The 23,647-nt window shown below is 43.4% G+C and overlaps 2 protein-coding genes and 1 long non-coding RNA gene across 3 annotated transcripts; all 3 read right to left on the reverse strand.

Moving 5' to 3' along the window:
• Positions 1-5,155: 5,155 nt before the first annotated feature.
• On the reverse strand, positions 5,156-13,520 carry LOC134107512 (mucin-2-like). The gene is made up of 9 exons (XM_062559349.1): positions 13,479-13,520; positions 13,166-13,233; positions 13,045-13,088; positions 12,906-12,939; positions 12,771-12,805; positions 12,462-12,589; positions 12,242-12,359; positions 5,430-11,877; positions 5,156-5,167 (listed from the first exon to the last, which is right to left on the reverse strand). The coding sequence occupies exons 6-9, from the start codon at positions 12,574-12,576 to the stop codon at positions 5,156-5,158; spliced, it is 6,693 nt and encodes a 2,230-aa protein (XP_062415333.1). The 5' UTR covers positions 12,577-12,589; positions 12,771-12,805; positions 12,906-12,939; positions 13,045-13,088; positions 13,166-13,233; positions 13,479-13,520.
• Positions 13,521-15,909: 2,389 nt separating this feature from the next.
• Positions 15,910-16,444, reverse strand: LOC134107494 (uncharacterized). The gene is made up of 3 exons (XR_009942766.1): positions 16,377-16,444; positions 16,181-16,264; positions 15,910-15,957 (listed from the first exon to the last, which is right to left on the reverse strand). It is a non-coding gene; the product is annotated as an uncharacterized LOC134107494 (long non-coding RNA).
• Positions 16,445-16,806: 362 nt separating this feature from the next.
• Positions 16,807-20,538, reverse strand: LOC119198959 (adhesion G-protein coupled receptor G4). Its single transcript, XM_062559350.1, has 4 exons — positions 20,220-20,538; positions 18,935-19,035; positions 17,842-18,167; positions 16,807-17,130 (listed from the first exon to the last, which is right to left on the reverse strand). Exons 2-4 carry the CDS (start codon positions 19,029-19,031, stop codon positions 16,807-16,809), a joined length of 747 nt encoding a protein of 248 aa, XP_062415334.1. The 5' UTR covers positions 19,032-19,035; positions 20,220-20,538.
• Positions 20,539-23,647: the final 3,109 nt, after the last annotated feature.

Consider the following 23,647-nt stretch of genomic DNA (forward strand, 5'->3'; position numbering starts at 1 on the left):
GTTGTGACTGTTGTTACGTTGAATGCTGTTGTGTCAATGGTTGAAGGTTTTACTGTTGTTACATTGGATGCTGTTGTGCGATTGGTTGAAGGTGTGACTGCTGTTACATTGGATGGTGTTGTGCCATTCAGAGAAGTTGTGACTGTTGTTACGTTGAATGCTGTTGTTTCATTCAGAGAAGTTGTGACTGTTGTTAGGTTGAAAGCTGTTGTGTGATTGGTTGAACGTGTGACTGCAGTTAAATTGGATGTTGTTTCATTCACAGAAAATTTGACTGTTGTTTCATTAAGTGTTGTTGTGCGATTGGTTGAAGGTGTGACTGTCGTTAAATTGGATGGTGTTGTGCCATTCAGAGAAGTTGTGACTGTTGTTACGTTGAATGCTGTTGTGTCAATGGTTGAAGGTTTTACTGTTGTTACATTGGATGCTGTTGTGCGATTGGTTGAAGGTGTGACTGCCGTTACATTGGATGGTGTTGTGCCATTCAGAGAACTTGTGACTTTTGTTACATTGGATGGTGTTGTTTCATTCAGAGAAGTTGTGACTGTTGTTAGGTTGAAAGCTGTTGTGTGATTGGTTGAAGGTGTGACTGTCGTTAAATTGGATGTTGTTTTATTCAGAGAAAATTTGACTGTTGTTTCATTAAGTGTTGTTGTGCGATTGGTTGAAGGTGTGACTGTCGTTAAATTGGATGGTGTTGTGCCATTAAGAGAAGGTGTGAATGTTGTTACGTTGAATGCTGTTGTGTCAATGGTTGAAGGTTTTACTGTTGTTACATTGGATGCTGTTGTGCGATTGGTTGAAGGTGTGACTGCCGTTACATTGGATGGTGTTGTGCCATTCAGAGAACTTGTGACTTTTGTTACATTGGATGGTGTTGTTTCATTCAGAGAAGTTGTGACTGTTGTTAGGTTGAAAGCTGTTGTGTGATTGGTTGAAGGTGTGACTGCAGTTAAATTGGATGTTGTTTCATTCACAGAAAATTTGACTGTTGTTTCATTAAGTGTTGTTGTGCGATTGGTTGAAGGTGTGACTGTCGTTAAATTGGATGGTGTTGTGCCATTCAGAGAAGTTGTGACTGTTGTTATGTTGGCTGCTGTTGTGTGATTGGTTGAAAGTGTGACTTCTGTTAAATTGAAAGGTGTTGTGAGATTGGATGTAGGTGTGACTGGCGTTACGTTGAATGCTGTTGTGTCAATGGTTGAAGGTTTTACTGTTGTTACATTGGATGCTGTTGTGCAATTGGTTGAAGGTGTGACTGCCGTTACATTGGATGGTGTTGTGCCATTCAGAGAAGTTGTGACTGTTGTTTCGTTGAATGCTGTTGTGTCAATGGTTGAAAGTTTTACTGTTGTTACATTGGATGCTGTTGTGCGATTGGTTGAAGGTGTGACTGCCGTTACAATGGATAATGTTGTTTCATTTAGAGAAGTTGTGACTGTTGTTAGGTTGAAAGCTGTCGTGTGATTGGTTGAAGGTGTGAGTGCAGTTAAATTGGATTTTGTTTCATTCAGAGAAAATTTGACTGTTGTTACATTAAATGTTGTTGTGCGATTGGTTGAAGGTGTGACTGTCGTTAAATTGGATGGTGTTGTGGCATTCAGAGAAGTTGTGACTGTTGTTACGTTGAATGCTGTTGTGTCAAAGGTTGAAGGTTTTACTGTTGTTACATTGGATGCTGTTGTGCGATTGGTTGAAGGTGTGACCGCCGTTACATTGGATGGTGTTGTGCCATTCAAAGAAGTTGTGACTGTTGTTACATTGGATGGTGTTGTTTCATTCAGAGAAGTTGTGACTGTTGTTACATTGAATCCTGTTGTGTGATTGGTTGAATGTCTGATTGCCGTTAAATTAAATGGTGTTGTGAGATTCGATGTAGGTGTGACTTCTGTTACATTGAAAGGTGTTGTGTGATTGGATGTAGGTGTGACTGGTGTTACAATGGATAATGTTGTTTCATTTAGAGAAGTTGTGACTGTTGTTAGGTTGAAAGCTATTGTGTCAATGGTTGAAGGTTTTACTGTTGTTACATTGGATGCTGTTGTGTGATTGGTTGAAGGTGTGACTGCCGTTACATTGGATGGTGTTGTGCCATTCAGAGAACTTGTGACTTTTGTTACATTGGATGGTGTTGTTTCATTCAGAGAAGTTGTGACTGTTGTTAGGTTGAAAGCTGTTGTGTGATTGGTTGAAGGTGTGACTGCAGTTAAATTGGATGTTGTTTCATTCAGAGAAAATTTGACTGTTGTTTCATTAAGTGTTGTTGTGCGATTGGTTGAAGGTGTGACTGTCGTTAAATTGGATGGTGTTGTGCCATTAAGAGAAGGTGTGACTGTTGTTACGTTGAATGCTGTTGTGTCAATGGTTGAAGGTTTTACTGTTGTTACATTGGATGCTGTTGTGCGATTGGTTGAAGGTGTGACTGCCGTTACATTGGATGGTGTTGTGCCATTAAGAGAAGTTGTGACTGTTGTTACGTTGAATGCTGTTGTGTCAATGGTTGAAGGTTTTACTGTTGTTACATTGGATGCTGTTGTGCGATTGGTTGAAGGTGTGACTGCTGTTACATTGGATGGTGTTGTGCCATTCAGAGAAGTTGTGACTGTTGTTACGTTGAATGCTGTTGTTTCATTCAGAGAAGTTGTGACTGTTGTTAGGTTGAAAGCTGTTGTGTGATTGGTTGAACGTGTGACTGCAGTTAAATTGGATGTTGTTTCATTCACAGAAAATTTGACTGTTGTTTCATTAAGTGTTGTTGTGCGATTGGTTGAAGGTGTGACTGTCGTTAAATTGGATGGTGTTGTGCCATTCAGAGAAGTTGTGACTGTTGTTACGTTGAATGCTGTTGTGTCAATGGTTGAAGGTTTTACTGTTGTTACATTGGATGCTGTTGTGCGATTGGTTGAAGGTGTGACTGCCGTTACATTGGATGGTGTTGTGCCATTCAGAGAACTTGTGACTTTTGTTACATTGGATGGTGTTGTTTCATTCAGAGAAGTTGTGACTGTTGTTAGGTTGAAAGCTGTTGTGTGATTGGTTGAAGGTGTGACTGTCGTTAAATTGGATGTTGTTTTATTCAGAGAAAATTTGACTGTTGTTTCATTAAGTGTTGTTGTGCGATTGGTTGAAGGTGTGACTGTCGTTAAATTGGATGGTGTTGTGCCATTAAGAGAAGGTGTGACTGTTGTTACGTTGAATGCTGTTGTGTCAATGGTTGAAGGTTTTACTGTTGTTACATTGGATGCTGTTGTGCGATTGGTTGAAGGTGTGACTGCCGTTACATTGGATGGTGTTGTGCCATTCAGAGAACTTGTGACTTTTGTTACATTGGATGGTGTTGTTTCATTCAGAGAAGTTGTGACTGTTGTTAGGTTGAAAGCTGTTGTGTGATTGGTTGAAGGTGTGACTGCAGTTAAATTGGATGTTGTTTCATTCACAGAAAATTTGACTGTTGTTTCATTAAGTGTTGTTGTGCGATTGGTTGAAGGTGTGACTGTCGTTAAATTGGATGGTGTTGTGCCATTCAGAGAAGTTGTGACTGTTGTTATGTTGGCTGCTGTTGTGTGATTGGTTGAAAGTGTGACTTCTGTTAAATTGAAAGGTGTTGTGAGATTGGATGTAGGTGTGACTGGCGTTACGTTGAATGCTGTTGTGTCAATGGTTGAAGGTTTTACTGTTGTTACATTGGATGCTGTTGTGCAATTGGTTGAAGGTGTGACTGCCGTTACATTGGATGGTGTTGTGCCATTCAGAGAAGTTGTGACTGTTGTTTCGTTGAATGCTGTTGTGTCAATGGTTGAAAGTTTTACTGTTGTTACATTGGATGCTGTTGTGCGATTGGTTGAAGGTGTGACTGCCGTTACAATGGATAATGTTGTTTCATTTAGAGAAGTTGTGACTGTTGTTAGGTTGAAAGCTGTCGTGTGATTGGTTGAAGGTGTGAGTGCAGTTAAATTGGATTTTGTTTCATTCAGAGAAAATTTGACTGTTGTTACATTAAATGTTGTTGTGCGATTGGTTGAAGGTGTGACTGTCGTTAAATTGGATGGTGTTGTGGCATTCAGAGAAGTTGTGACTGTTGTTACGTTGAATGCTGTTGTGTCAAAGGTTGAAGGTTTTACTGTTGTTACATTGGATGCTGTTGTGCGATTGGTTGAAGGTGTGACCGCCGTTACATTGGATGGTGTTGTGCCATTCAAAGAAGTTGTGACTGTTGTTACATTGGATGGTGTTGTTTCATTCAGAGAAGTTGTGACTGTTGTTACATTGAATCCTGTTGTGTGATTGGTTGAATGTCTGATTGCCGTTAAATTAAATGGTGTTGTGAGATTCGATGTAGGTGTGACTTCTGTTACATTGAAAGGTGTTGTGTGATTGGATGTAGGTGTGACTGGTGTTACAATGGATAATGTTGTTTCATTTAGAGAAGTTGTGACTGTTGTTAGGTTGAAAGCTATTGTGTCAATGGTTGAAGGTTTTACTGTTGTTACATTGGATGCTGTTGTGTGATTGGTTGAAGGTGTGACTGCCGTTACATTGGATGGTGTTGTGCCATTCAGAGAACTTGTGACTTTTGTTACATTGGATGGTGTTGTTTCATTCAGAGAAGTTGTGACTGTTGTTAGGTTGAAAGCTGTTGTGTGATTGGTTGAAGGTGTGACTGCAGTTAAATTGGATGTTGTTTCATTCAGAGAAAATTTGACTGTTGTTTCATTAAGTGTTGTTGTGCGATTGGTTGAAGGTGTGACTGTCGTTAAATTGGATGGTGTTGTGCCATTAAGAGAAGGTGTGACTGTTGTTACGTTGAATGCTGTTGTGTCAATGGTTGAAGGTTTTACTGTTGTTACATTGGATGCTGTTGTGTGATTGGTTGAAGGTGTGACTGCCGTTACATTGGATGGTGTTGTGCCATTCAGAGAACTTGTGACTTTTGTTACATTGGATGGTGTTGTTTCATTCAGAGAAGTTGTGACTGTTGTTAGGTTGAAAGCTGTTGTGTGATTGGTTGAAGGTGTGACTGCAGTTAAATTGGATGTTGTTTCATTCACAGAAAATTTGACTGTTGTTTCATTAAGTGTTGTTGTGCGATTGGTTGAAGGTGTGACTGTCGTTAAATTGGATGGTGTTGTGCCATTCAGAGAAGTTGTGACTGTTGTTACGTTGAATGCTGTTGTGTCAATGGTTGAAGGTTTCACTGTTGTTACATTGGATGCTGTTGTGCGATTGGTTGAAGGTGTGACTGCCGTTACATTGGATGGTGTTGTGCCATTCAGAGAACTTGTGACTTTTGTTACATCGGATGGTGTTGTTTCATTCAGAGAAGTTGTGACTGTTATTACATTGAATGCTGTTGTGTGATTGGTTGAAGGTGTGACTTCTGTTACATTGAAAGGTGTTGTGAGATTGGATGTAGGTGTGACTGGCGTTACGTTGAATGCTGTTGTGTCAATGGTTGAAGGTTTTACTGTTGTTACATTGGATGCTGTTGTGCGATTGGTTGAAGGTGTGACTGCCGTTACATTGGATGGTGTTGTGCCATTCAGAGAAGTTGTGACTGTTGTTTCGTTGAATGCTGTTGTGTCAATGGTTGAAAGTTTTACTGTTGTTACATTGGATGCTGTTGTGCGATTGGTTGAAGGTGTGACTGCCGTTACAATGGATAATGTTGTTTCATTTAGAGAAGTTGTGACTGTTGTTAGGTTGAAAGCTGTCGTGTGATTGGTTGAAGGTGTGAGTGCAGTTAAATTGGATTTTGTTTCATTCAGAGAAAATTTGACTGTTGTTACATTAAATGTTGTTGTGCGATTGGTTGAAGGTGTGACTGTCGTTAAATTGGATGGTGTTGTGGCATTCAGAGAAGTTGTGACTGTTGTTACGTTGAATGCTGTTGTGTCAAAGGTTGAAGGTTTTACTGTTGTTACATTGGATGCTGTTGTGCGATTGGTTGAAGGTGTGACCGCCGTTACATTGGATGGTGTTGTGCCATTCAAAGAAGTTGTGACTGTTGTTACATTGGATGGTGTTGTTTCATTCAGAGAAGTTGTGACTGTTGTTACATTGAATCCTGTTGTGTGATTGGTTGAATGTCTGATTGCCGTTAAATTAAATGGTGTTGTGAGATTCGATGTAGGTGTGACTTCTGTTACATTGAAAGGTGTTGTGTGATTGGATGTAGGTGTGACTGGTGTTACAATGGATAATGTTGTTTCATTTAGAGAAGTTGTGACTGTTGTTAGGTTGAAAGCTATTGTTTCAATGGTTGAAGGTTTTACTGTTGTTACATTGGATGCTGTTGTGTGATTGGTTGAAGGTGTGACTGCCGTTACATTGGATGGTGTTGTGCCATTCAGAGAACTTGTGACTTTTGTTACATTGGATGGTGTTGTTTCATTCAGAGAAGTTGTGACTGTTGTTAGGTTGAAAGCTGTTGTGTGATTGGTTGAAGGTGTGACTGCAGTTAAATTGGATGTTGTTTCATTCAGAGAAAATTTGACTGTTGTTTCATTAAGTGTTGTTGTGCGATTGGTTGAAGGTGTGACTGTCGTTAAATTGGATGGTGTTGTGCCATTCAGAGAAGTTGTGACTGTTGTTACGTTGAATGCTGTTGTGTCAATGGTTGAAGGTTTCACTGTTGTTACATTGGATGCTGTTGTGCGATTGGTTGAAGGTGTGACTGCCGTTACATTGGATGGTGTTGTGCCATTCAGAGAACTTGTGACTTTTGTTACATCGGATGGTGTTGTTTCATTCAGAGAAGTTGTGACTGTTATTACATTGAATGCTGTTGTGTGATTGGTTGAAGGTGTGATTGCCGTTACATTGAATGGTGTTGTGAGATTCAATGTAGGTGTGACTTCTGTTACATTGAAAGGTGTTGTGTGATTGGATGTAGGTGTGACTGGCGTTACAATGGATAATGTTGTTTCATTTAGAGAAGTTGTGACTGTTGTTAGGTTGAAAGCTATTGTGTGATTGGTTGAACGTGTGACTGCTGTTACATTTGATGGTGTTGTGTGATTGGTTGAAGGGGTTACTGTTGTCACATTGGATGTCGTTGTTAGATTGGATGTAGTTGTGACTTCTGTTACATTGAAAGGTGTTGTGTGATTGGTTGAAGGTGTTACTACCGTTACATTGGATGATTTTGTTTCATTCAGAGAAGTTTTGACTGTTGCTATGTTGGCTGCTGTTGTGTGATTGGTTGAAGTTGTGACAGCCGTTACATTGGATGGTGTTGTTTCATTCAGAGACGTTTTGACTGTTGTTACATTGGATGGTGTTGTTTCATTCAGAGAAGTTGTGACTGTTGTTACATTGAATGCTGTTGTGTGATTGGATGTAGGTGTGACTGCCCTTACATTCGATGCTGTCGTGTCATTCAGAGAAGTTTTGCCTGTTGTTACTTTGACTGCTGTTGTGTGATTGGTTGAAGGGGTTACTGTTGTCACGTTGGATGTCGTTGTTAGATTGGATGTAGTTGTGACTTCTGTTACACTGAAAGGTGTTGTGTGATTGGATGTAGATGTGACTGGCGTTACATTGGATGGTGTTGTTTCATTTAGAGAAGTTTTGACGGTTGTTACATTGGATGCTGTTGTGCGATTGGTTGAAGGTGTCACTGCCGTTACATTGGATGGTGTTGTTTCATTCAGATACGTTTTGACTGTTATGTTGGCTGCTGTTGTGCAATTGGTTGAAGGTGTGACTGCTGTTACTTTGGATGGTGTTGTGTGATTCGATATAGGTGTGACTTCTGTAACATTGAAAGGTGTTGTGTGATTAGTTGAAGGTGTGGCAGACGTTACATTGGATGGTGTTGTGCCATTCAGAGAACTCGCGACTTTTGTCACATTGAAAGGTGTGACTGCAGTTATATTGTATGCAGTTGTGTTATTCGATGTAGGTGTGACTTCTGTTACATTGGATGGTGTTGTTTCATTTAGAGAAGTTGTGACTGTTGTTACATTGAATGCTGTTGTGTGATTGGTTGAAGGTGTGACTGCCGTTACATTGGATGGTGTTGTGTGATTCGATGTAGGTGTGACTTCTGTTACATTGAAAGGTGTTGTGAGATTGGATGTAGGTGTGACTGGCGTTACATTGGATGGTGTTGTTTCATTTAGAGAAGTTTTGACTGTTGTTATGTTGGCTGCTGTTGTGTGATTGGTTGAAGGTGTGACTTCTGTTAAATTGAAAGGTGTTGTGAGATTGGATGTAGATGTGACTGGCGTTATATTGGATGGTGTTGTTTCATTTAGAGAAGTTTTGACTGTTGTTACATTGAATGTTGTTGTGCGATTAGTTGAAGGTGTGACTGTCGTTAAATTGGATGGTGTTGTGCCATTCAGAGAACTTGTGACTTTTGTTACATTGGATGGTGTTGTTTCATTCAGAGAAGTTGTTACTGTTGTTACATTGAATGCTGTTGTGTGATTGGTTGAAGGTGTGATTGCCGTTACATTGAATGGTGTTGTGAGATTCAATGTAGGTGTGACTCCTGTTACATTGAAAGGTGTTGTGTGATTGGATGTAGGTGTGGCTGGCGTTACAATGGATAATGTTGTTTCATTTAGAGAAGTTGTGACTGTTGTTAGGTTGAAAGCTGTCGTGTGATTGGTTGAAGGTGTGAGTGCAGTAAAATTGGATTTTGTTTCATTCAGAGAAAATTTGACTGTTGTTACATTGAATGTTGTTGTGCGATTAGTTGAAGGTGTGACTGTCGTTAAATTGGATGGTGTTGTGGCATTCAGAGAAGTTGTGACTGTTGTTACGTTGAATGCTGTTGTGTCAATGGTTGAAGGTTTTACTGTTGTTACATTGGATGCTGTTGTGCGATTGGTTGAAGGTGTGACTGCCGTTACATTGGATGGTGTTTTGCCATTCAAAAAAGTTGTGACTGTTGTTACATTGGATGGTGTTGTGTGATTGGTTGAAGGTCTGATTGCCGTTACATTAAATGGTGTTGTGAGATTCGATGTAGGTGTGACTTCTGTTACATTGAAAGGTGTTGTGTGATTGGATGTAGGTGTGACTGGTGTTACAATGGATAATGTTGTTTCATTTAGAGAAGTTGTGACTGTTGTTAGGTTGAAAGCTATTGTGTGATTGGTTGAACGTGTGACTGCTGTTACATTTGATGGTGTTGTGTGATTGGTTGAAGGGGTTACTGTTGTCACATTGGATGTCGTTGTTAGATTGGATGTAGTTGTGACTTCTGTTACATTGAAAGGTGTTGTGTGATTGGTTGAAGGTGTTACTACCGTTACATTGGATGATTTTGTTTCATTCAGAGAAGTTTTGACTGTTGCTATGTTGGCTGCTGTTGTGTGATTGGTTGAAGTTGTGACAGCCGTTACATTGGATGGTGTTGTTTCATTCAGAGACGTTTTGACTGTTGTTACATTGGATGGTGTTGTTTCATTCAGAGAAGTTGTGACTGTTGTTACATTGAATGCTGTTGTGTGATTGGATGTAGGTGTGACTGCCCTTACATTCGATGCTGTCGTGTCATTCAGAGAAGTTTTGCCTGTTGTTACGTTGACTGCTGTTGTGTGATTGGTTGAAGGGGTTACTGTTGTCACATTGGATGTCGTTGTTAGATTGGATGTAGTTGTGACTTCTGTTACACTGAAAGGTGTTGTGTGATTGGATGTAGATGTGACTGGCGTTACATTGGATGGTGTTGTTTCATTTAGAGAAGTTTTGACGGTTGTTACATTGGATGCTGTTGTGCGATTGGTTGAAGGTGTCACTGCCGTTACATTGGATGGTGTTGTTTCATTCAGATACGTTTTGACTGTTATGTTGGCTGCTGTTGTGCAATTGGTTGAAGGTGTGACTGCTGTTACTTTGGATGGTGTTGTGTGATTCGATATAGGTGTGACTTCTGTAACATTGAAAGGTGTTGTGTGATTAGTTGAAGGTGTGGCAGACGTTACATTGGATGGTGTTGTGCCATTCAGAGAACTCGCGACTTTTGTCACATTGAAAGGTGTGACTGCAGTTATATTGTATGCAGTTGTGTTATTCGATGTAGGTGTGACTTCTGTTACATTGGATGGTGTTGTTTCATTTAGAGAAGTTTTGACTGTTGTTACGTTGAATGCTGTTGTGTGATTGGTTGAAGGTGTGACTGCCGTTACATTGGATGGTGTTGTGTGATTCGATGTAGGTGTGACTTCTGTTACATTGAAAGGTGTTGTGAGATTGGATGTAGGTGTGACTGGCGTTACATTGGATGGTGTTGTTTCATTTAGAGAAGTTTTGACTGTTGTTACATTGAATGTTGTTGTGTGATTGGTTGAAGGTGTGACTTCTGTTAAATTGAAAGGTCTTGTGAGATTGGATGTAGATGTGACTGGCGTTATATTGGATGGTGTTGTTTCATTTAGAGAAGTTTTGACTGTTGTTACATTGAATGTTGTTGTGCGATTAGTTGAAGGTGTGACTGTCGTTAAATTGGATGGTGTTGTGCCAATCAGAGAACTTGTGACTTTTGTTACATCGGATGGTGTTGTTTCATTCAGAGAAGTTGTGACTGTTGTTACATTGAATGCTGTTGTGTGATTGGTTGAAGGTGTGATTGCCGTTACATTGAATGGTGTTGTGAGATTCAATGTAGGTGTGACTGGCGTTACATTGGATGGTGTTGTGAGATTGGATGTAGGTGTGACTGGCGTTATATTGGATGGTGTTGTTTCATTTAGAGAAGTTTCGACTGTAGTTACATTGGATGCTGTTGTTTCATTCAGAGAAGTTTTGACTGTTGTTATGTTGGCTGCTGTTGTGTGATTGGTTGAAAGTGTGACTTCTGTTAAATTGAAAGGTGTTGTGAGATTGGATGTAGGTGTGACTGGCGTTACATTGGATGGTGTTTCATTTAGAGAATTTTCGACTGTAGTTACATTGGATGCTGTTGTTTCATTCAGAGAAGTTTTGACTGTTGTTATGTTGGCTGCTGTTGTGTGATTGGTTGAAAGTGTGACTTCTGTTAAATTGAAAGGTGTTGTGAGATTGGATGTAGGTGTGACTGGCGTTACATTGGATGGTGTTGTTTCATTTAGAGAAGTTTTGACTGTTGTTACGTTGAATGCTGTTGTGTGATTGGTTGAAGGTGCGACAGCCGTTACATTGGATGGTGTTGTGTGATTGGATGTAGGTGTGACTGTCGTTACATTGGATGGTGTTGTTTCATTCAGAGAAGTTGTGACTGTTGTTACGTTGAATGCTGTTGTGTGATTGGTTGAAGGTGTGACTTCTGTTACATTGAAAGGTGTCGTGTGATTGGATGTAGGTGTTACTGTTGTTACATTGGATGTTGTTCTGCGATTGGTTGAAGGTGTTACTGTTGTTACATTGGATGTTGTTGTTTGATTGGTTGGAGATGTCACTGTCGTTACATTGGATGGTGTTGTTTCATTCAGAGAAGTTGTGACTGTTGTTTTGTTGAATGCTGTTGTGTTATTGGTTGTTGGTGTGACTTCTGTTACATTGAAAGGTGTCGTGAGATTGGATGTAGGTGTTACTGTTGTTATATTGGATGTTGTTCTGCAATTGGTTGAAGGTGTTACTGTTGTTACATTGGATGTTGTTGTGTGATTGTTTGGAGATGTGACTGTCGTTACATTGGATGGTGTTGTTTCATTCGATGTAGGTGTGACTTCTGTTACATTGGATGTTGTTCTGCGATTGGTTGAAGGTGTTACTGTTGTTACATTGAAAGGTGTGACTGCAGTTATATTGTATGTTGTTGTGTCAATGGTTGAAGCTGTGACTGTTGTTACATTGGCCTCAGGAGTTGTAGTGCTTTGATTAGTCGAGGGAGGCTCTGTGGGGCAGCTCTCAGTCAGAAGTACAGCAAGCTTTTCATTTACATCACTGAAAAAGAACACACAGAGAAATGCTTTAGGAGGGGAAATACTTCTTCCATAATGCCAGAACCTTCAATATTAGAGATGCTTAATGAACCAAGCCTTGTTCAGTCAGTCAATGTGTCTGTCTTTGTTAGGTTAACAACACATCTAGAGAGACTAACAAGAGACTAACAAGTTAATAGTTTATTTGTTAGTAGTCCAGTGTAGAAGTACAGTGTTAGGTAACATCCATCTTTTGCCGAGCAGCAGACTCTGTGTGTTAGTTCCTGTATTTTCCTTAATGACTTAATTAAGTATAGAATAAGTTTCTCCTTTGCCCAACATGCATGACTATACATTCCCGTAAAGGTAATGTTTTATTCATTTACCATTTGAGCAGAGTTGGGGGAGGTTGGCACACATTAGACAGCAGCAGGTCACTGGCAACCCAGGTTAGGTTGGGTGCCAACAGACTATTGACAGCCAAACCAGGAGGACCACATACCACTGAGGAAACAAAGAGCACTATATTTAACACATTTAACACAACAAGTAAAGTTAGCCATAATAGAGCTTAAGAGAAAAAAATAAATGAAGCTGGAGACTAACCCATGCGTGAGAGTGGCCTTTCTGTCGTTATGTTATTGTTGCTGTCAATGACTTGTTGCAGCAGGTTTTTCAGTAAGCATTCATTCACAGGTCCAGACATCTCCAGTATCACCATGCAGCTGTACAACCTAGACACCAGTAAAAGAAATCCCACTTCATATGCTGATATTGATAAAACACAGTATGATTCTTTTTCTCTACTGAGTTTCGCTTTGTTAACAGAACGCGTATGTTTTCAACATGGGAAGCTATTCTTTATGTGCATATGATGATGTGTACGTAATAGGGACCACAAAGAAACATCTCTACCTCTGTTGTGTCCCATGGCAATCCAGATAAACACGCTGGATAGAGGAAAAAAATTATGAAGCATGATTAGCAGCTCTTCAACGTGAGGAGACAGACTTTAGTCAGTACCAAACTTTTATATACAGTAAGATTTACCTGGTAGCTTTGTATAATGGCTTTGCACTCTGAGCTGGAAACAAAGAATTGATCACATGTTGCAATTATTACCACCTAAACACTTTCACAGTTTGTACTCATATGAACTGTAAGTGATTCAAAACACATAGAGACTTACCTTGACAAATTGTTACACTTGGCGGCTAAATTAAGTCCAGACAACTGTTAAAGGGTTAAAAAAGTCAGTACATAGCATGCAAGCTAGGGCATATTGTTGAGATATACTGTGCTGTACATACCAATTGTTTCAGTAAGTTTAATACATCAAAGGTACTGTTGATGTTGATTCTTAAGGCGAAAAACTGACCTGAAGACAGAAAAATTAAAGATTGTGATGGTTAGTGAAGTGAAGTTCAATATATTGAGAAATATCCAATTCACTTATTGGAACTGAGGTCTGTCATTTCAACAGGAAGCTACAGCTTTTTTAAGCTTAGCAAACACAAATGGCTCTGTGCTGCATTTTGAAGTTTCAACATCCCATTGAGTGACATGTATAATACAAAGCATACAAAGATGGGCAGGAAGGCAGCATTGTGGTCGGATTCTTACTTGTGGAGCCGCAGAACGCGGTACAATCACAAAAGCCAGGCGCCTCACCTGAAGCACAGACAAAGCACAGCTACAGCAGCAGGCACAGTGAACTTTGTTCAATATCAAAAGGGCTCCCGTGATTCGATACTCACTGCTGCAGGTTCCAATCTGAGGTTGTGGAGCTGGGTTGGAGTTGGGCTCAATGAGGGAACTGAGTGAAATCACATTTGATACGATACAGACGTTAAACGTGTACAGATGTATTTCCCACATTCAGAAAAACAAAGGCATCGCTCACCATGTAACCTCGGACTGTGTGCTTCCCAGACAGATATCCTGCAGGGAGGACGTGGATGTACACCTCACGAAGCCGCCACTGGAGGGCTCTACGTTCCCACAAACATCTCGGCCTGCCGACATAATCAATATGAGTACGATAAAAAAAGAATGTGTGTGTGCTTCTGGGGTTTTTGAGGGTTAGAGTGTAGTTACGAGTCTTGGTCTGGGGTAAGGGAATAGACCATGTCAATGTCAATACTTTTCTTCTTCCACTTCTGACATTTGCAAAGGACAGTTTTATTTTGGAAACACACAAATGCACACACTGTACTTTATATCATATGTTCGATGCAAATGCAAGTGAAATTACATAAACTAAGCGTGGGTGGATTTAGCAGATATGCAAAACACTTTGCCTTTGTGCGTGTGTGTGTGTGTGTGTAAACATGTCCCTGGTCCAAATTTAAGCTTAAGTATATAAAACGAATAACACAAAAAATACAATAAAGTTAAAGTAATCTTTTTCTGGCCCGATTTCATTAAACCCTATTATGAATGAATGTATTACAATCACCACATGAATTGATTGAAAAATGCTCACCGACTCTCTCCACCTCTCTGGTGATTGTCGCTCGTAATTGCTGGTCTGCAGCTTGCTGCTGCAGTGCAGAACCTGCGGCCTGCTGCAGAGAACACGCTGGGACGGCTTTGCTGAGCTGCAGCAGCACATCGCAGCTTGTTTGTCTGGAAGCAAAGGGGATTCACGCCTCTGTGAGGAGGTGAGATCTGAAGCAGAAGCTAGAACAAGATGCTCCCCGCCGTGCCGTTACCTTATGTTACTTTTTGTACTGCAGTTCACCATCACTGCCTGCAACAAGAGAGACACGGAGAGAGAGGGGGGGGGGGGGGAGAGGGAGAAGGAGAACAGTTGTAGTGCTCAGCCTGCCTTGTAAGAGACAATTTACAGTGAGAAGTGAAAAGGGTGTTGCTGATCGACTGACCTGAAGATGGATGTCAGCCAGACACAAAACGTTTCCATTCTGGCATCCGAAGGCATTGGACACCTGAGTGAAAGATGGGGAGACAGAGGCGGACACAACACATAGTTGAGGTGTTAAAACAGCGTTGAGTGTGAGGGGAGCTTTGTCACCAGTATATACAACAGAGATATATAACAGTAAGGCATTAGTTAGCAGGTAACTGAGTTATCAGTTAGATGAAGCCACTGTGTAGAGTTCTTTTTACTCAATTTGCTTATCGTGTCACAGTTTTTATTTTACATTTTTGTTTGTTTAAAACAAATAGTCGAGGTTTCAGACAAAGTTGGTGGTGCCTATATTTAGATTCCAGCTATCCGGCGTATGAAAGACATTGTCAGCTTAGGTGTGCTGCTTCTTTGAGTACAGCGTCAGAAGACTAAAAACAGAACCATTAGCGGCTGTTGAACTGTTTTGACAAACTATTTATCAAGAAAATAAATGCCAGATGGAACCAGCAAGGTCTTTTTTTCGCCTTTGGTCAACCCCCCTAGAATCCGTTTTTGGGGTCCTCACTGTGCGTCTGTCTTATCTTTAAATGGGGGTGTACATTTGAAAGAGAGCCATGATTCCTGTGCAGCTCATCGGATTTGGTTTAAAACACCTTCAAACTCCTTTGATCTGAAACGCACTGTTTCATTTGAAAGCTTAAGTGCTGATTTACTGTCAGCAGAGAAGGGAACACATACGCATCAGGCAGAGCACAGAAGATATGATGCACGTATAATGCACATGTCGTAACACTGTGGCCCGAGAGGGAGGGACTAATGGTACAAAGCCAACTTTCGCAGACATCATCCAGGTTCATGTGACAGTGATTGACCTCACAGGCTTGGAATGTTAAGCGAATACAAACTAATCTTGTTGCCAGACTTGTTCTTGACGAGGTGGCACCTGAAGCTATTAAGTGAAGATATGAGTGAACGGATACAGGACAAAAGCCTTCAAAGGGAAGGAGGGGAGCGCTTCGCTCTCACCAAGTTGTGGACGTCTTGTTCAGTCTTATCGCCGCCCGTGGCCTCCACACTTATGGACGTCCAGAAGTAGGCATCTGCTGAAAGAATTGAAGTTGCAAGGCCATAAATATGTCTGAATGGCACGCTCAGCTTGGACAAAGGTGTGACTCTTCTTACTGTTGTTGGAGCAGAGCTGGTTGATGTGACAGTTTAACGACGAGGATCCTAAAAAAAAAAGAGAGGAAACTTTGGTTGAGACGTTGCTTCTATTTTAAAAAAGTAACCCAATGTCACACACAGTATCTTATTGATCCACAAATATAATATCCAGCAACACGCCAGACCTACCTGATTTTTCTACTGCGAATACATTGCATCACAATGTCCAAATGGCTTTTTACAATCGAATGCTAACACGAATGAATGTATTGTGTTCCGCATCACTCACCTGTGACCTGCGTCGCGCGGTAGCTCACGTCAGGCCCAAGGGTCGCGATGTCGGGCCTCGAGGTGGTTGTGGTCGATGGCGCCGCTGGTGAAATGAAAAATGAGGGAAGGACGGATGTTCGGTCAGAATCGGAAAGACGCAGAGCCGTTGAGGTGATCAGAAGCATTATTTAATCGGATTTTATTGTCTCGCTCACCAGCTGAAGGTGAGAATGATTGTCCTAATCTGTCTGTTGCTGCTGAAACAGTGAATGAAAATGAAGGTTCGACCCCTGTTCCTTCCACTCTCAGATCTACAATTAGTATCACTTTGTGTGTACTTCTCTGTGTCCTTCCTGCTTACAGGCACATACAAATACACAAATGCACAGACACGAATACACACGACGTGCATGCGGGTGGGTGTGTGTGTGTCAGCAGAATACACACCATCAGTTATGCTTCTGTAAGCACGAACCCGACCTCCCAACCGTCTGTGGTCTACAGGACACATGAAAACATGCAACATCCAACATGCTCTAAGGACACAACTACTCAGTGTTCCAAGTGAATCGTGGGAAATGATGGCATTGCATTCTGGTATTGAGTGATGCAGCCAGTGAAAGTACTTCATGCACAACATCGCAGCTAGAAAAAGCCTCCTCCCAGCGCTACGGGAGAGACGAGGAAGAGCTCCTGTTTGTCCGCCTCACCGCACAGAAGGCTGGGGTCCCTCTGAAGGGCCGCGGGACTGGTTACGGCCCAGTACCGGGCACTCCAGCCAACCACGGTGCCGTCCTCGCAGGGGCCGCGGGGCTCCAGGTCGGCCCACACGCGGAACAGGTAGAGCTCCACCCGCCCGAGCACGGCTCCCGGGGGCCGCCCCCTGGGGCTGCAGCCCAGCCACAGGGAGCCGCTGGGGGGCGCGGCCTGAGCGAAGACCGACCTCGCGGCCACCAGTGTCCCGTTGACCTGCAACACAATATAACCGGGTCAAAAGCTTTAACTAAACAGTAAGATTGGGCTCTAGAAAGTAAAATCATCAGTGTGCGTTGCTGTCCATCTGACTGCACAACCAATGAAAAGAGGTTAAGATAACTTGACTAAACACTACAAAATAAGAGCACAGTTTATTTTGGTGGTGACTTTTGAGTAGAGCTTCACGGCTAACACTAAATAGTTTGCAAACAGATGGAAAAAGTCAGAGGTCAAACTTACACTATAGCAATGTTTGAAATATGTACAATAACAAAAGGTTTTATGAGAGCATTTTACTGTGAAAAGCAAATGTCAACTCGGCTCAAAGCCACATACTGGTCGATGCAGTTTGCGGAGCTTTGTCTTTCATTTCAAACTCCACCCACATTGTCTGGTATTTATGTCAGACGAGAACGTGTGAGTCAGACCCCACGGCAGTGTGGAGTCTTTACCTGAGCTTTCAAAGTCGATGCTACCTTATACCTCTGCAACCCACAACATATTTTACATTTTGCTACATTTGACCACATCATCCGTTTTAAATAACAAGTACAATAATAGGACTATTAGGCCAATGTTCTGCAGTTAGTACTGTTATCTTTATATTTATGCACTATTGATTCAGTTTACCTGTAATGGACCACTTGCATAGCGTAACGTGTACTTAACTCAGAATACTGGGCACACTAGTACACGGAGTATTACCTCCAGGCTGAAGGAGTTGCGATGCACGTCCCTCCTCAGACAAACCCTGTGCCAGTGTCCCGGGGACAGTCGGATGGGAAACCGGTGCCGGACCCTCAGCAGCCACCCGTAGAGGGCCTCGTCATCTCCCTCCAGACCCAGCTCGGGGCTCGGCGCGTGGGCCGAGCTGTAGGAGAACGCCACCCAGGCCCCGGGGACGACCGCCCGGACGTCGACGCACAAAGTCATCTGAGAGAGGGACGGCACGGCGCCGCTGTCCTGCAGGGTCCAGTGCTCCTCGCAGCCGTTTAACACCGCCTTAGTGTCCCCCAGGAAAAAGCCCCCGGCTGGAATGAACGAAAAGGAGATGCGAATTTAAAGCCTTGATTGCTCCGCACAGCTGCAACTGAAAGCGGGAATAGTCGCCTGAAGTGTTATTCCATTCAGCTGATATGGAGAACTTTGCTATCTGCACATCCATCAGGTATTAAGCAACATCAGCATTCATCGTGTTTCTGATGAATGTGAGTCTGATACGTTTTGTGTGAGTCTGATACGTTTTGTGTGAGTCTGATACGCTTTGTGTGAGTCTGATACGTTTTGTGTGAGTCTGATACGCTTTGTGTGAGTCTGATACGCTTTGTGTGAGTCTGATACGTATTGTCTTTCAGCTGTGCCTTTTACACGAGTACAGATTCAGCGCCAAAGATTGTACAGCTACAACAATGGGAAGAAAAATAACTTGAGCACAGGGAGCGGCGGAAAGACACGTGGAAGGCCGACTGGGCCCTTCACAGTGTAAAAGTGTATTTTGGGTCGATGGGGTAATCAATTGGAAACGCTAATTGGCAATTCACTAATCCTTTGTAGTCAACGTGTCGTGATATCACGACAAATAAAGCTTAAGCTCAAGAGTCTCTCTCCATCACTACATAACGATTAACAACAAGTCTAAGCAGGCGGCTTCAGTCAATGTCTTACTCGCTGCCAAAATAAGACCTAATTATTTCATTCCTGCCCACAAATAAATCCTAGTGTGGTGTAAACAGTGAAACGAAATTGGGGTGAGGACATATATCTCGTTTAAACTCATTATTCCCTCCTGCCCGGTTACCTCTGGGCGCGGCGGCCGCCAGCAGCAGGAGCCAGAAGATGACGAGACGGAACCGAGGCGTCCATCTCCGCCATCCTTCGGCGCCGAGGCCCCGCATCCCCCTGGAGACGACAGGGGACACAAATTCACCAGAGACAAAACATCCTCCTTGTTTCCCTTCCGTGCGGTTTGTGTTTCCGAATACGGGAGTGACCCCGGCGCATCATTGTGTCCGCTGTGGGATTCGGCCTGAATGATCCTTTGTGGCTGGTAAAGTAAAACGGTCCCGCCGGGTTGACTGCAGGGCGAGGGTGGACCCGGCAGCTTAGGTTACACCTCACCTGTGCAGGTAGCAGGTTATTGTCCCTTGAGGTCACTCCATTATTTTGATGAGCTACACCTCCCTTTCCGCCCTGAATGTAAATGAAACAGTATCCTGTACCACCTGATGTACGATGTTGCTTAATGGCTTTTTTTTTTGGTGGGGGGGGGGGGGGGGGCTGGAAAGCCAGAACAAACAATCCTAAAGTTAATCATTTTCCTTCACATGACACATCGTCTTTTGATCTGTTGACAATGTGTTCTCATAAACCTGTGAATACTTCATAAAATCAGCTCGTTAAACAGACTCAATGAGTATTAAATACATAAATCCTCCCACTGCAATAAACAAACCAACAAATTAGTCGTTTACATAGAAGAATATTTAAATTTGGACAACATCTTAAAATGGTCAATACACCAAGATATCCTTCCCATATCTTTTATGCAAGCAGATAATACTCATTAACTCACTACAGTATCTTTCTCTACCCAGGAAGACATACTGTTCCTTTCCCGTGTCCTAAAATCTAGTGCAATTATTTTCAACCGTGCAATTATTTTTAACTGTGCAATTATTAAAAGCACACAACACTTTAAGGTGGCGTTTAGTGACGTTCAGAGGGAGTGTCTGTAATTGGCCCTTCCTGATTAAACATTCATCTGCAGGGTGCACCGGCTGAAGCAGCGGTGACATTTGTATGAAATGACAAAGTTTAATCGGTAATGTTAATTACGTTAATATTTATCGCTCACTTCACCACCTCGAAATCCTTGATACGAAATGGATTAAGAAGAAAGCCACGTTCTATTACCTTGGTCAGACGACATTAGTTCAGAAATCAACATTGCACTGCTACTTTAAGAAAGCTCACGGATCAGAAGCCATATTGTTGTTGTCATGTTCCCACAGTGTCCATGGAACTGTCGTCCCGTCCAGTTCATCCAAATCCAAAAGGGGAACATTTGTTTCAAAAGTCCTTACCTGTTGCTTTTAAAAAGCGTCTATGGAGCCTGTGTAGGATCAGGAGTGTGAACTCGGGCACACATGCACGCGTCTCCCCATAATTCCAACGATTACGATTCATCCGTCAGCGATCAGTCCCGAAAGTGTCTTTTCACGACGCCTCCCGTGTGTTTTCCTCTCTGTTGGTCCTGCGTCTCCTCCTCGCCTCGCCTCCTCTGTCCTCAGTAGATCTGCTTCTTATCCACCTGCCTACTCGCACGGCAGCATCGTCCCCAGCACCAGGCGTGTGTTCATGTGCGTGTGGGAGAGCCCGACCAGGTGCGCACAGGAAATCTGAATTTTTCTTATGTGACATCACACCAAGGGACACACCTCCAGGGGAGCGGCAGGAGGGCCGAGGCCGTGTAGTTATCCCTCATATTCAGTATCTATCTATTATTTATATGTTTTTTTTTTTTTGTTCTTTCTATCCCAGCATGACTCCAGGGCAGCAGCTGGTTTCACAGGATGCCGGACCAGACAGTTCCTGGACAGGGAATCAGCCTTTGTCTGGTCCGTGAGCACGTGCTCGTACGTGTGCGTGTTGTGCGGAGTGTGTGTCTGTAGCAAAGTGTGTCTGTTGTCACAAAGAGGCAAAAATGACAGGGTACGCTCATGTGTGAAATATCAGAATCAGGTGGACAAACCAGTCAAACATCTCTTTCGCAACACACACACACACACTCAGATTCGCACGGCACAAACACACAGGCGGCGTAGCTGTGAATTTGAGGAATGGCAACTGACGTCAGATGTGAAATGAACGAACAAGACCTCAGGGCGGTGTGTGGGTGTGTGTGTGTGTGTGTGTGTGTGCGCCTGTTGAGGCGTCAGATAATGGAGTAGTTGACCATTGTCCACAAGGGGGCAATGAAGACAACAGCGATTTATTTTTTCCAATACAGATCAAGAGTCAGCCTTTGTTCATTTTTACTGAGAGGTAACGAAACTGTATCAGATCAGTGGAGCGGAGCAGAACTGCAGCATGTTGCTGCTCTTCCTCTTCGGTGACACAGCATTTTCAGGTGAGTTATTTTCAGTCCGACTGTGTGTGTGTGTGTGTGTGTGTGTGTGTGTGTGTGTGCGCGCACAGTTCAAGCTCAGCTGAATCACAATCCCACCAGAAAGCTTTTACCCCTCTTCTCCTTTCTGCAATTACTCAGAAGAAATCCTCACGGCTTAACAAAAATTGTCCCTTTTCTGCACAAAGGAGGACTTTTGTCAAGGAGGTGCTTTGAGTGCCTGGAGGTGATGGGAGAGAGACGTTATATTCCTTCTACCGGTCTCCAAGGCTCCGTTAACATGCGTCCTTGGGTGATCCGAAGACAAATATTAAATGCACTTGCATTGGAAAAAAAAGCTCCTTTGAAGTGTTAGCAACCAGTGTGCGACACGAGGCATTCACCCACTCACACACGTGCACGGGCACAGGGGTCACACAAGGCGCCGTCCTCTTATCTCCATCGACCACTCTCTCCACTCTAAAACACTTTGTTTTTTTTTTTCTAACCGGCTGGAGGCAGCGATGCAAGTCTGCCCCGGAAATGAACGATGGAAAAGGCCGAGAATTCTTGTTCGCGCGTTCCCGCGGCATCAAATGCATCAAGATATTTGATGCGCTAGCAGCGGATCTCCAGGGGGGCCTCCTGGGACCCTTCAGACATCGCGTTTAGCGCTGTGCCCCTTGTGATCCGATCGGGACACGCGTGAGCTTGAGACGCGCCCCCCCCCCCCCCCCCCCTCCCCCCCCGGGAGTCGGCGGTGAATTAGCAGTCAGGGCCCTCCGCTCGGGAAAGGTCACGGATATCGAGTTTCAGGATGACCCCGAGCGTCCTGCCAAAATCTCCCGTGAGTGAGATCCTCTTGTCCGCTCCAAAAGAAAAGGATGGGTGAACGTCTTTAGAGTATTAGTTACAGCAGGTCAGAAGCTCACTGATGGACTCGGGTTAGTTGCGGTTCCAGCTTACAAAATTCTAAGCTGCTTTAACTATTGGGTTGTTACACAATATAACATATATGTGTTATATTTGGATATTTCTTTTTACTAAATTGTCCCTGAGAGAGATGAAGAAATTCAACTGAACTCAACCTACATTAAAGTGCAACAGAAACAACAGGTTTTCTGAAAAACTAAAACTAAACTTTCCTTTTTTAAATGACAAACATATTGACTTTCTGGCTTAGCCAATCAAACCAACAACTGATTAAAGTAAACAGACCAGTGGCCCTCAGCCGGATTGTGTTTAGCGCCACTTAGCTAATGTTAGCATGCAAATTCTCTTAACTTCGGCAATGCTAAATGTCGCCAAACCCTTTGCATATCTGTCACTTTGTCGGTTAGTTTGTCCGCTTTCTTAACATGCTACTAGTGGGTTGTATTTACTGTAGCCGACGCACTGTAAATGTCACTTTTAGAACCCAAAACGGCCACCGAGGGAGTAGCGGCGAGCTCCATCCTGATTGACATCACCATCGACTGTGGGAGGGGGGGGGGGGGAGGGGGGGGAGGTTTGTGGCTGCCTCGCCACGTCCTCTGCGTCTCTTCCCTCAGGGCTCAAACTTAGGTGTGAACCAACGGGCCGCTGGTTACCGAGAGAAAACTCATCACTCTCTTTTTGATTAAAGAATTGTTCCGCCGATTCGTTGGTTTTTAACATTTTCCCACAGAAGGTTCCCCTTCGGCAGCGGCTTGGAGGTCGTGCGGCGTGCTCTCGGGGAGCCGGGCGGGGGGGGCTGGGGGGGGAAAGGTTCTCGCCGCCGTCTCGCTGACGGCCCGCCGGGGGCGAGCCTGGACAATGCCTCCATTCAGGCGGGTGTCAGCGAGGCGCCCAGGTTTAACAATAGGAAGCACTCCCCCCCCCCCCACACACACACACACACACAAAGAGAGACCTTCGACGCCCCCGAGACGAATCAAGGAATGAAAGAGTAAAAAAAAAAAGGAGCCTGTGCCTTCACCGGGGAGGACGAGCACAAAGCGATCTACGCGGTGATGAAGAGGAGGCGGGGAGGGAGGGGGGGGGTAGGGGGGGGGTCAGCTTGCAGGGCCACGTTATGAATCGCTTTTTGACTGGACGTTGACAGTGAAACACAACCGGCGTTTGTGTGCATGCAACAGTGATGGGCTTATTGTGTTATTGTAACTTTGAGGATTTGTCACACGTAGCAGAGGCCTGATCAACACTCGGGGGGGGGGGGGGTGAGCGGGTGTGCGGTGAGGCCAAGAGTCGCGTCCACAGAGTGCTTATCCAAGAGCGCCCGGTTAACCCTGCCAATAACGCCAGCATCGTTAGCGGGGAAGCACGGAGATATTGAGGACTCGGGTCTTTGGAATCATTGATCGTGAGCGTTGGGGGGGGGGGGGGGGGGGATTTAGGTAAAAAGGCTCCAGCACTCACTGTCAGGGC

Source organism: Pungitius pungitius, chromosome 19, assembly GCF_949316345.1.
Source record: "Pungitius pungitius chromosome 19, fPunPun2.1, whole genome shotgun sequence".
NCBI lineage: Eukaryota > Metazoa > Chordata > Actinopteri > Perciformes > Gasterosteidae > Pungitius > Pungitius pungitius.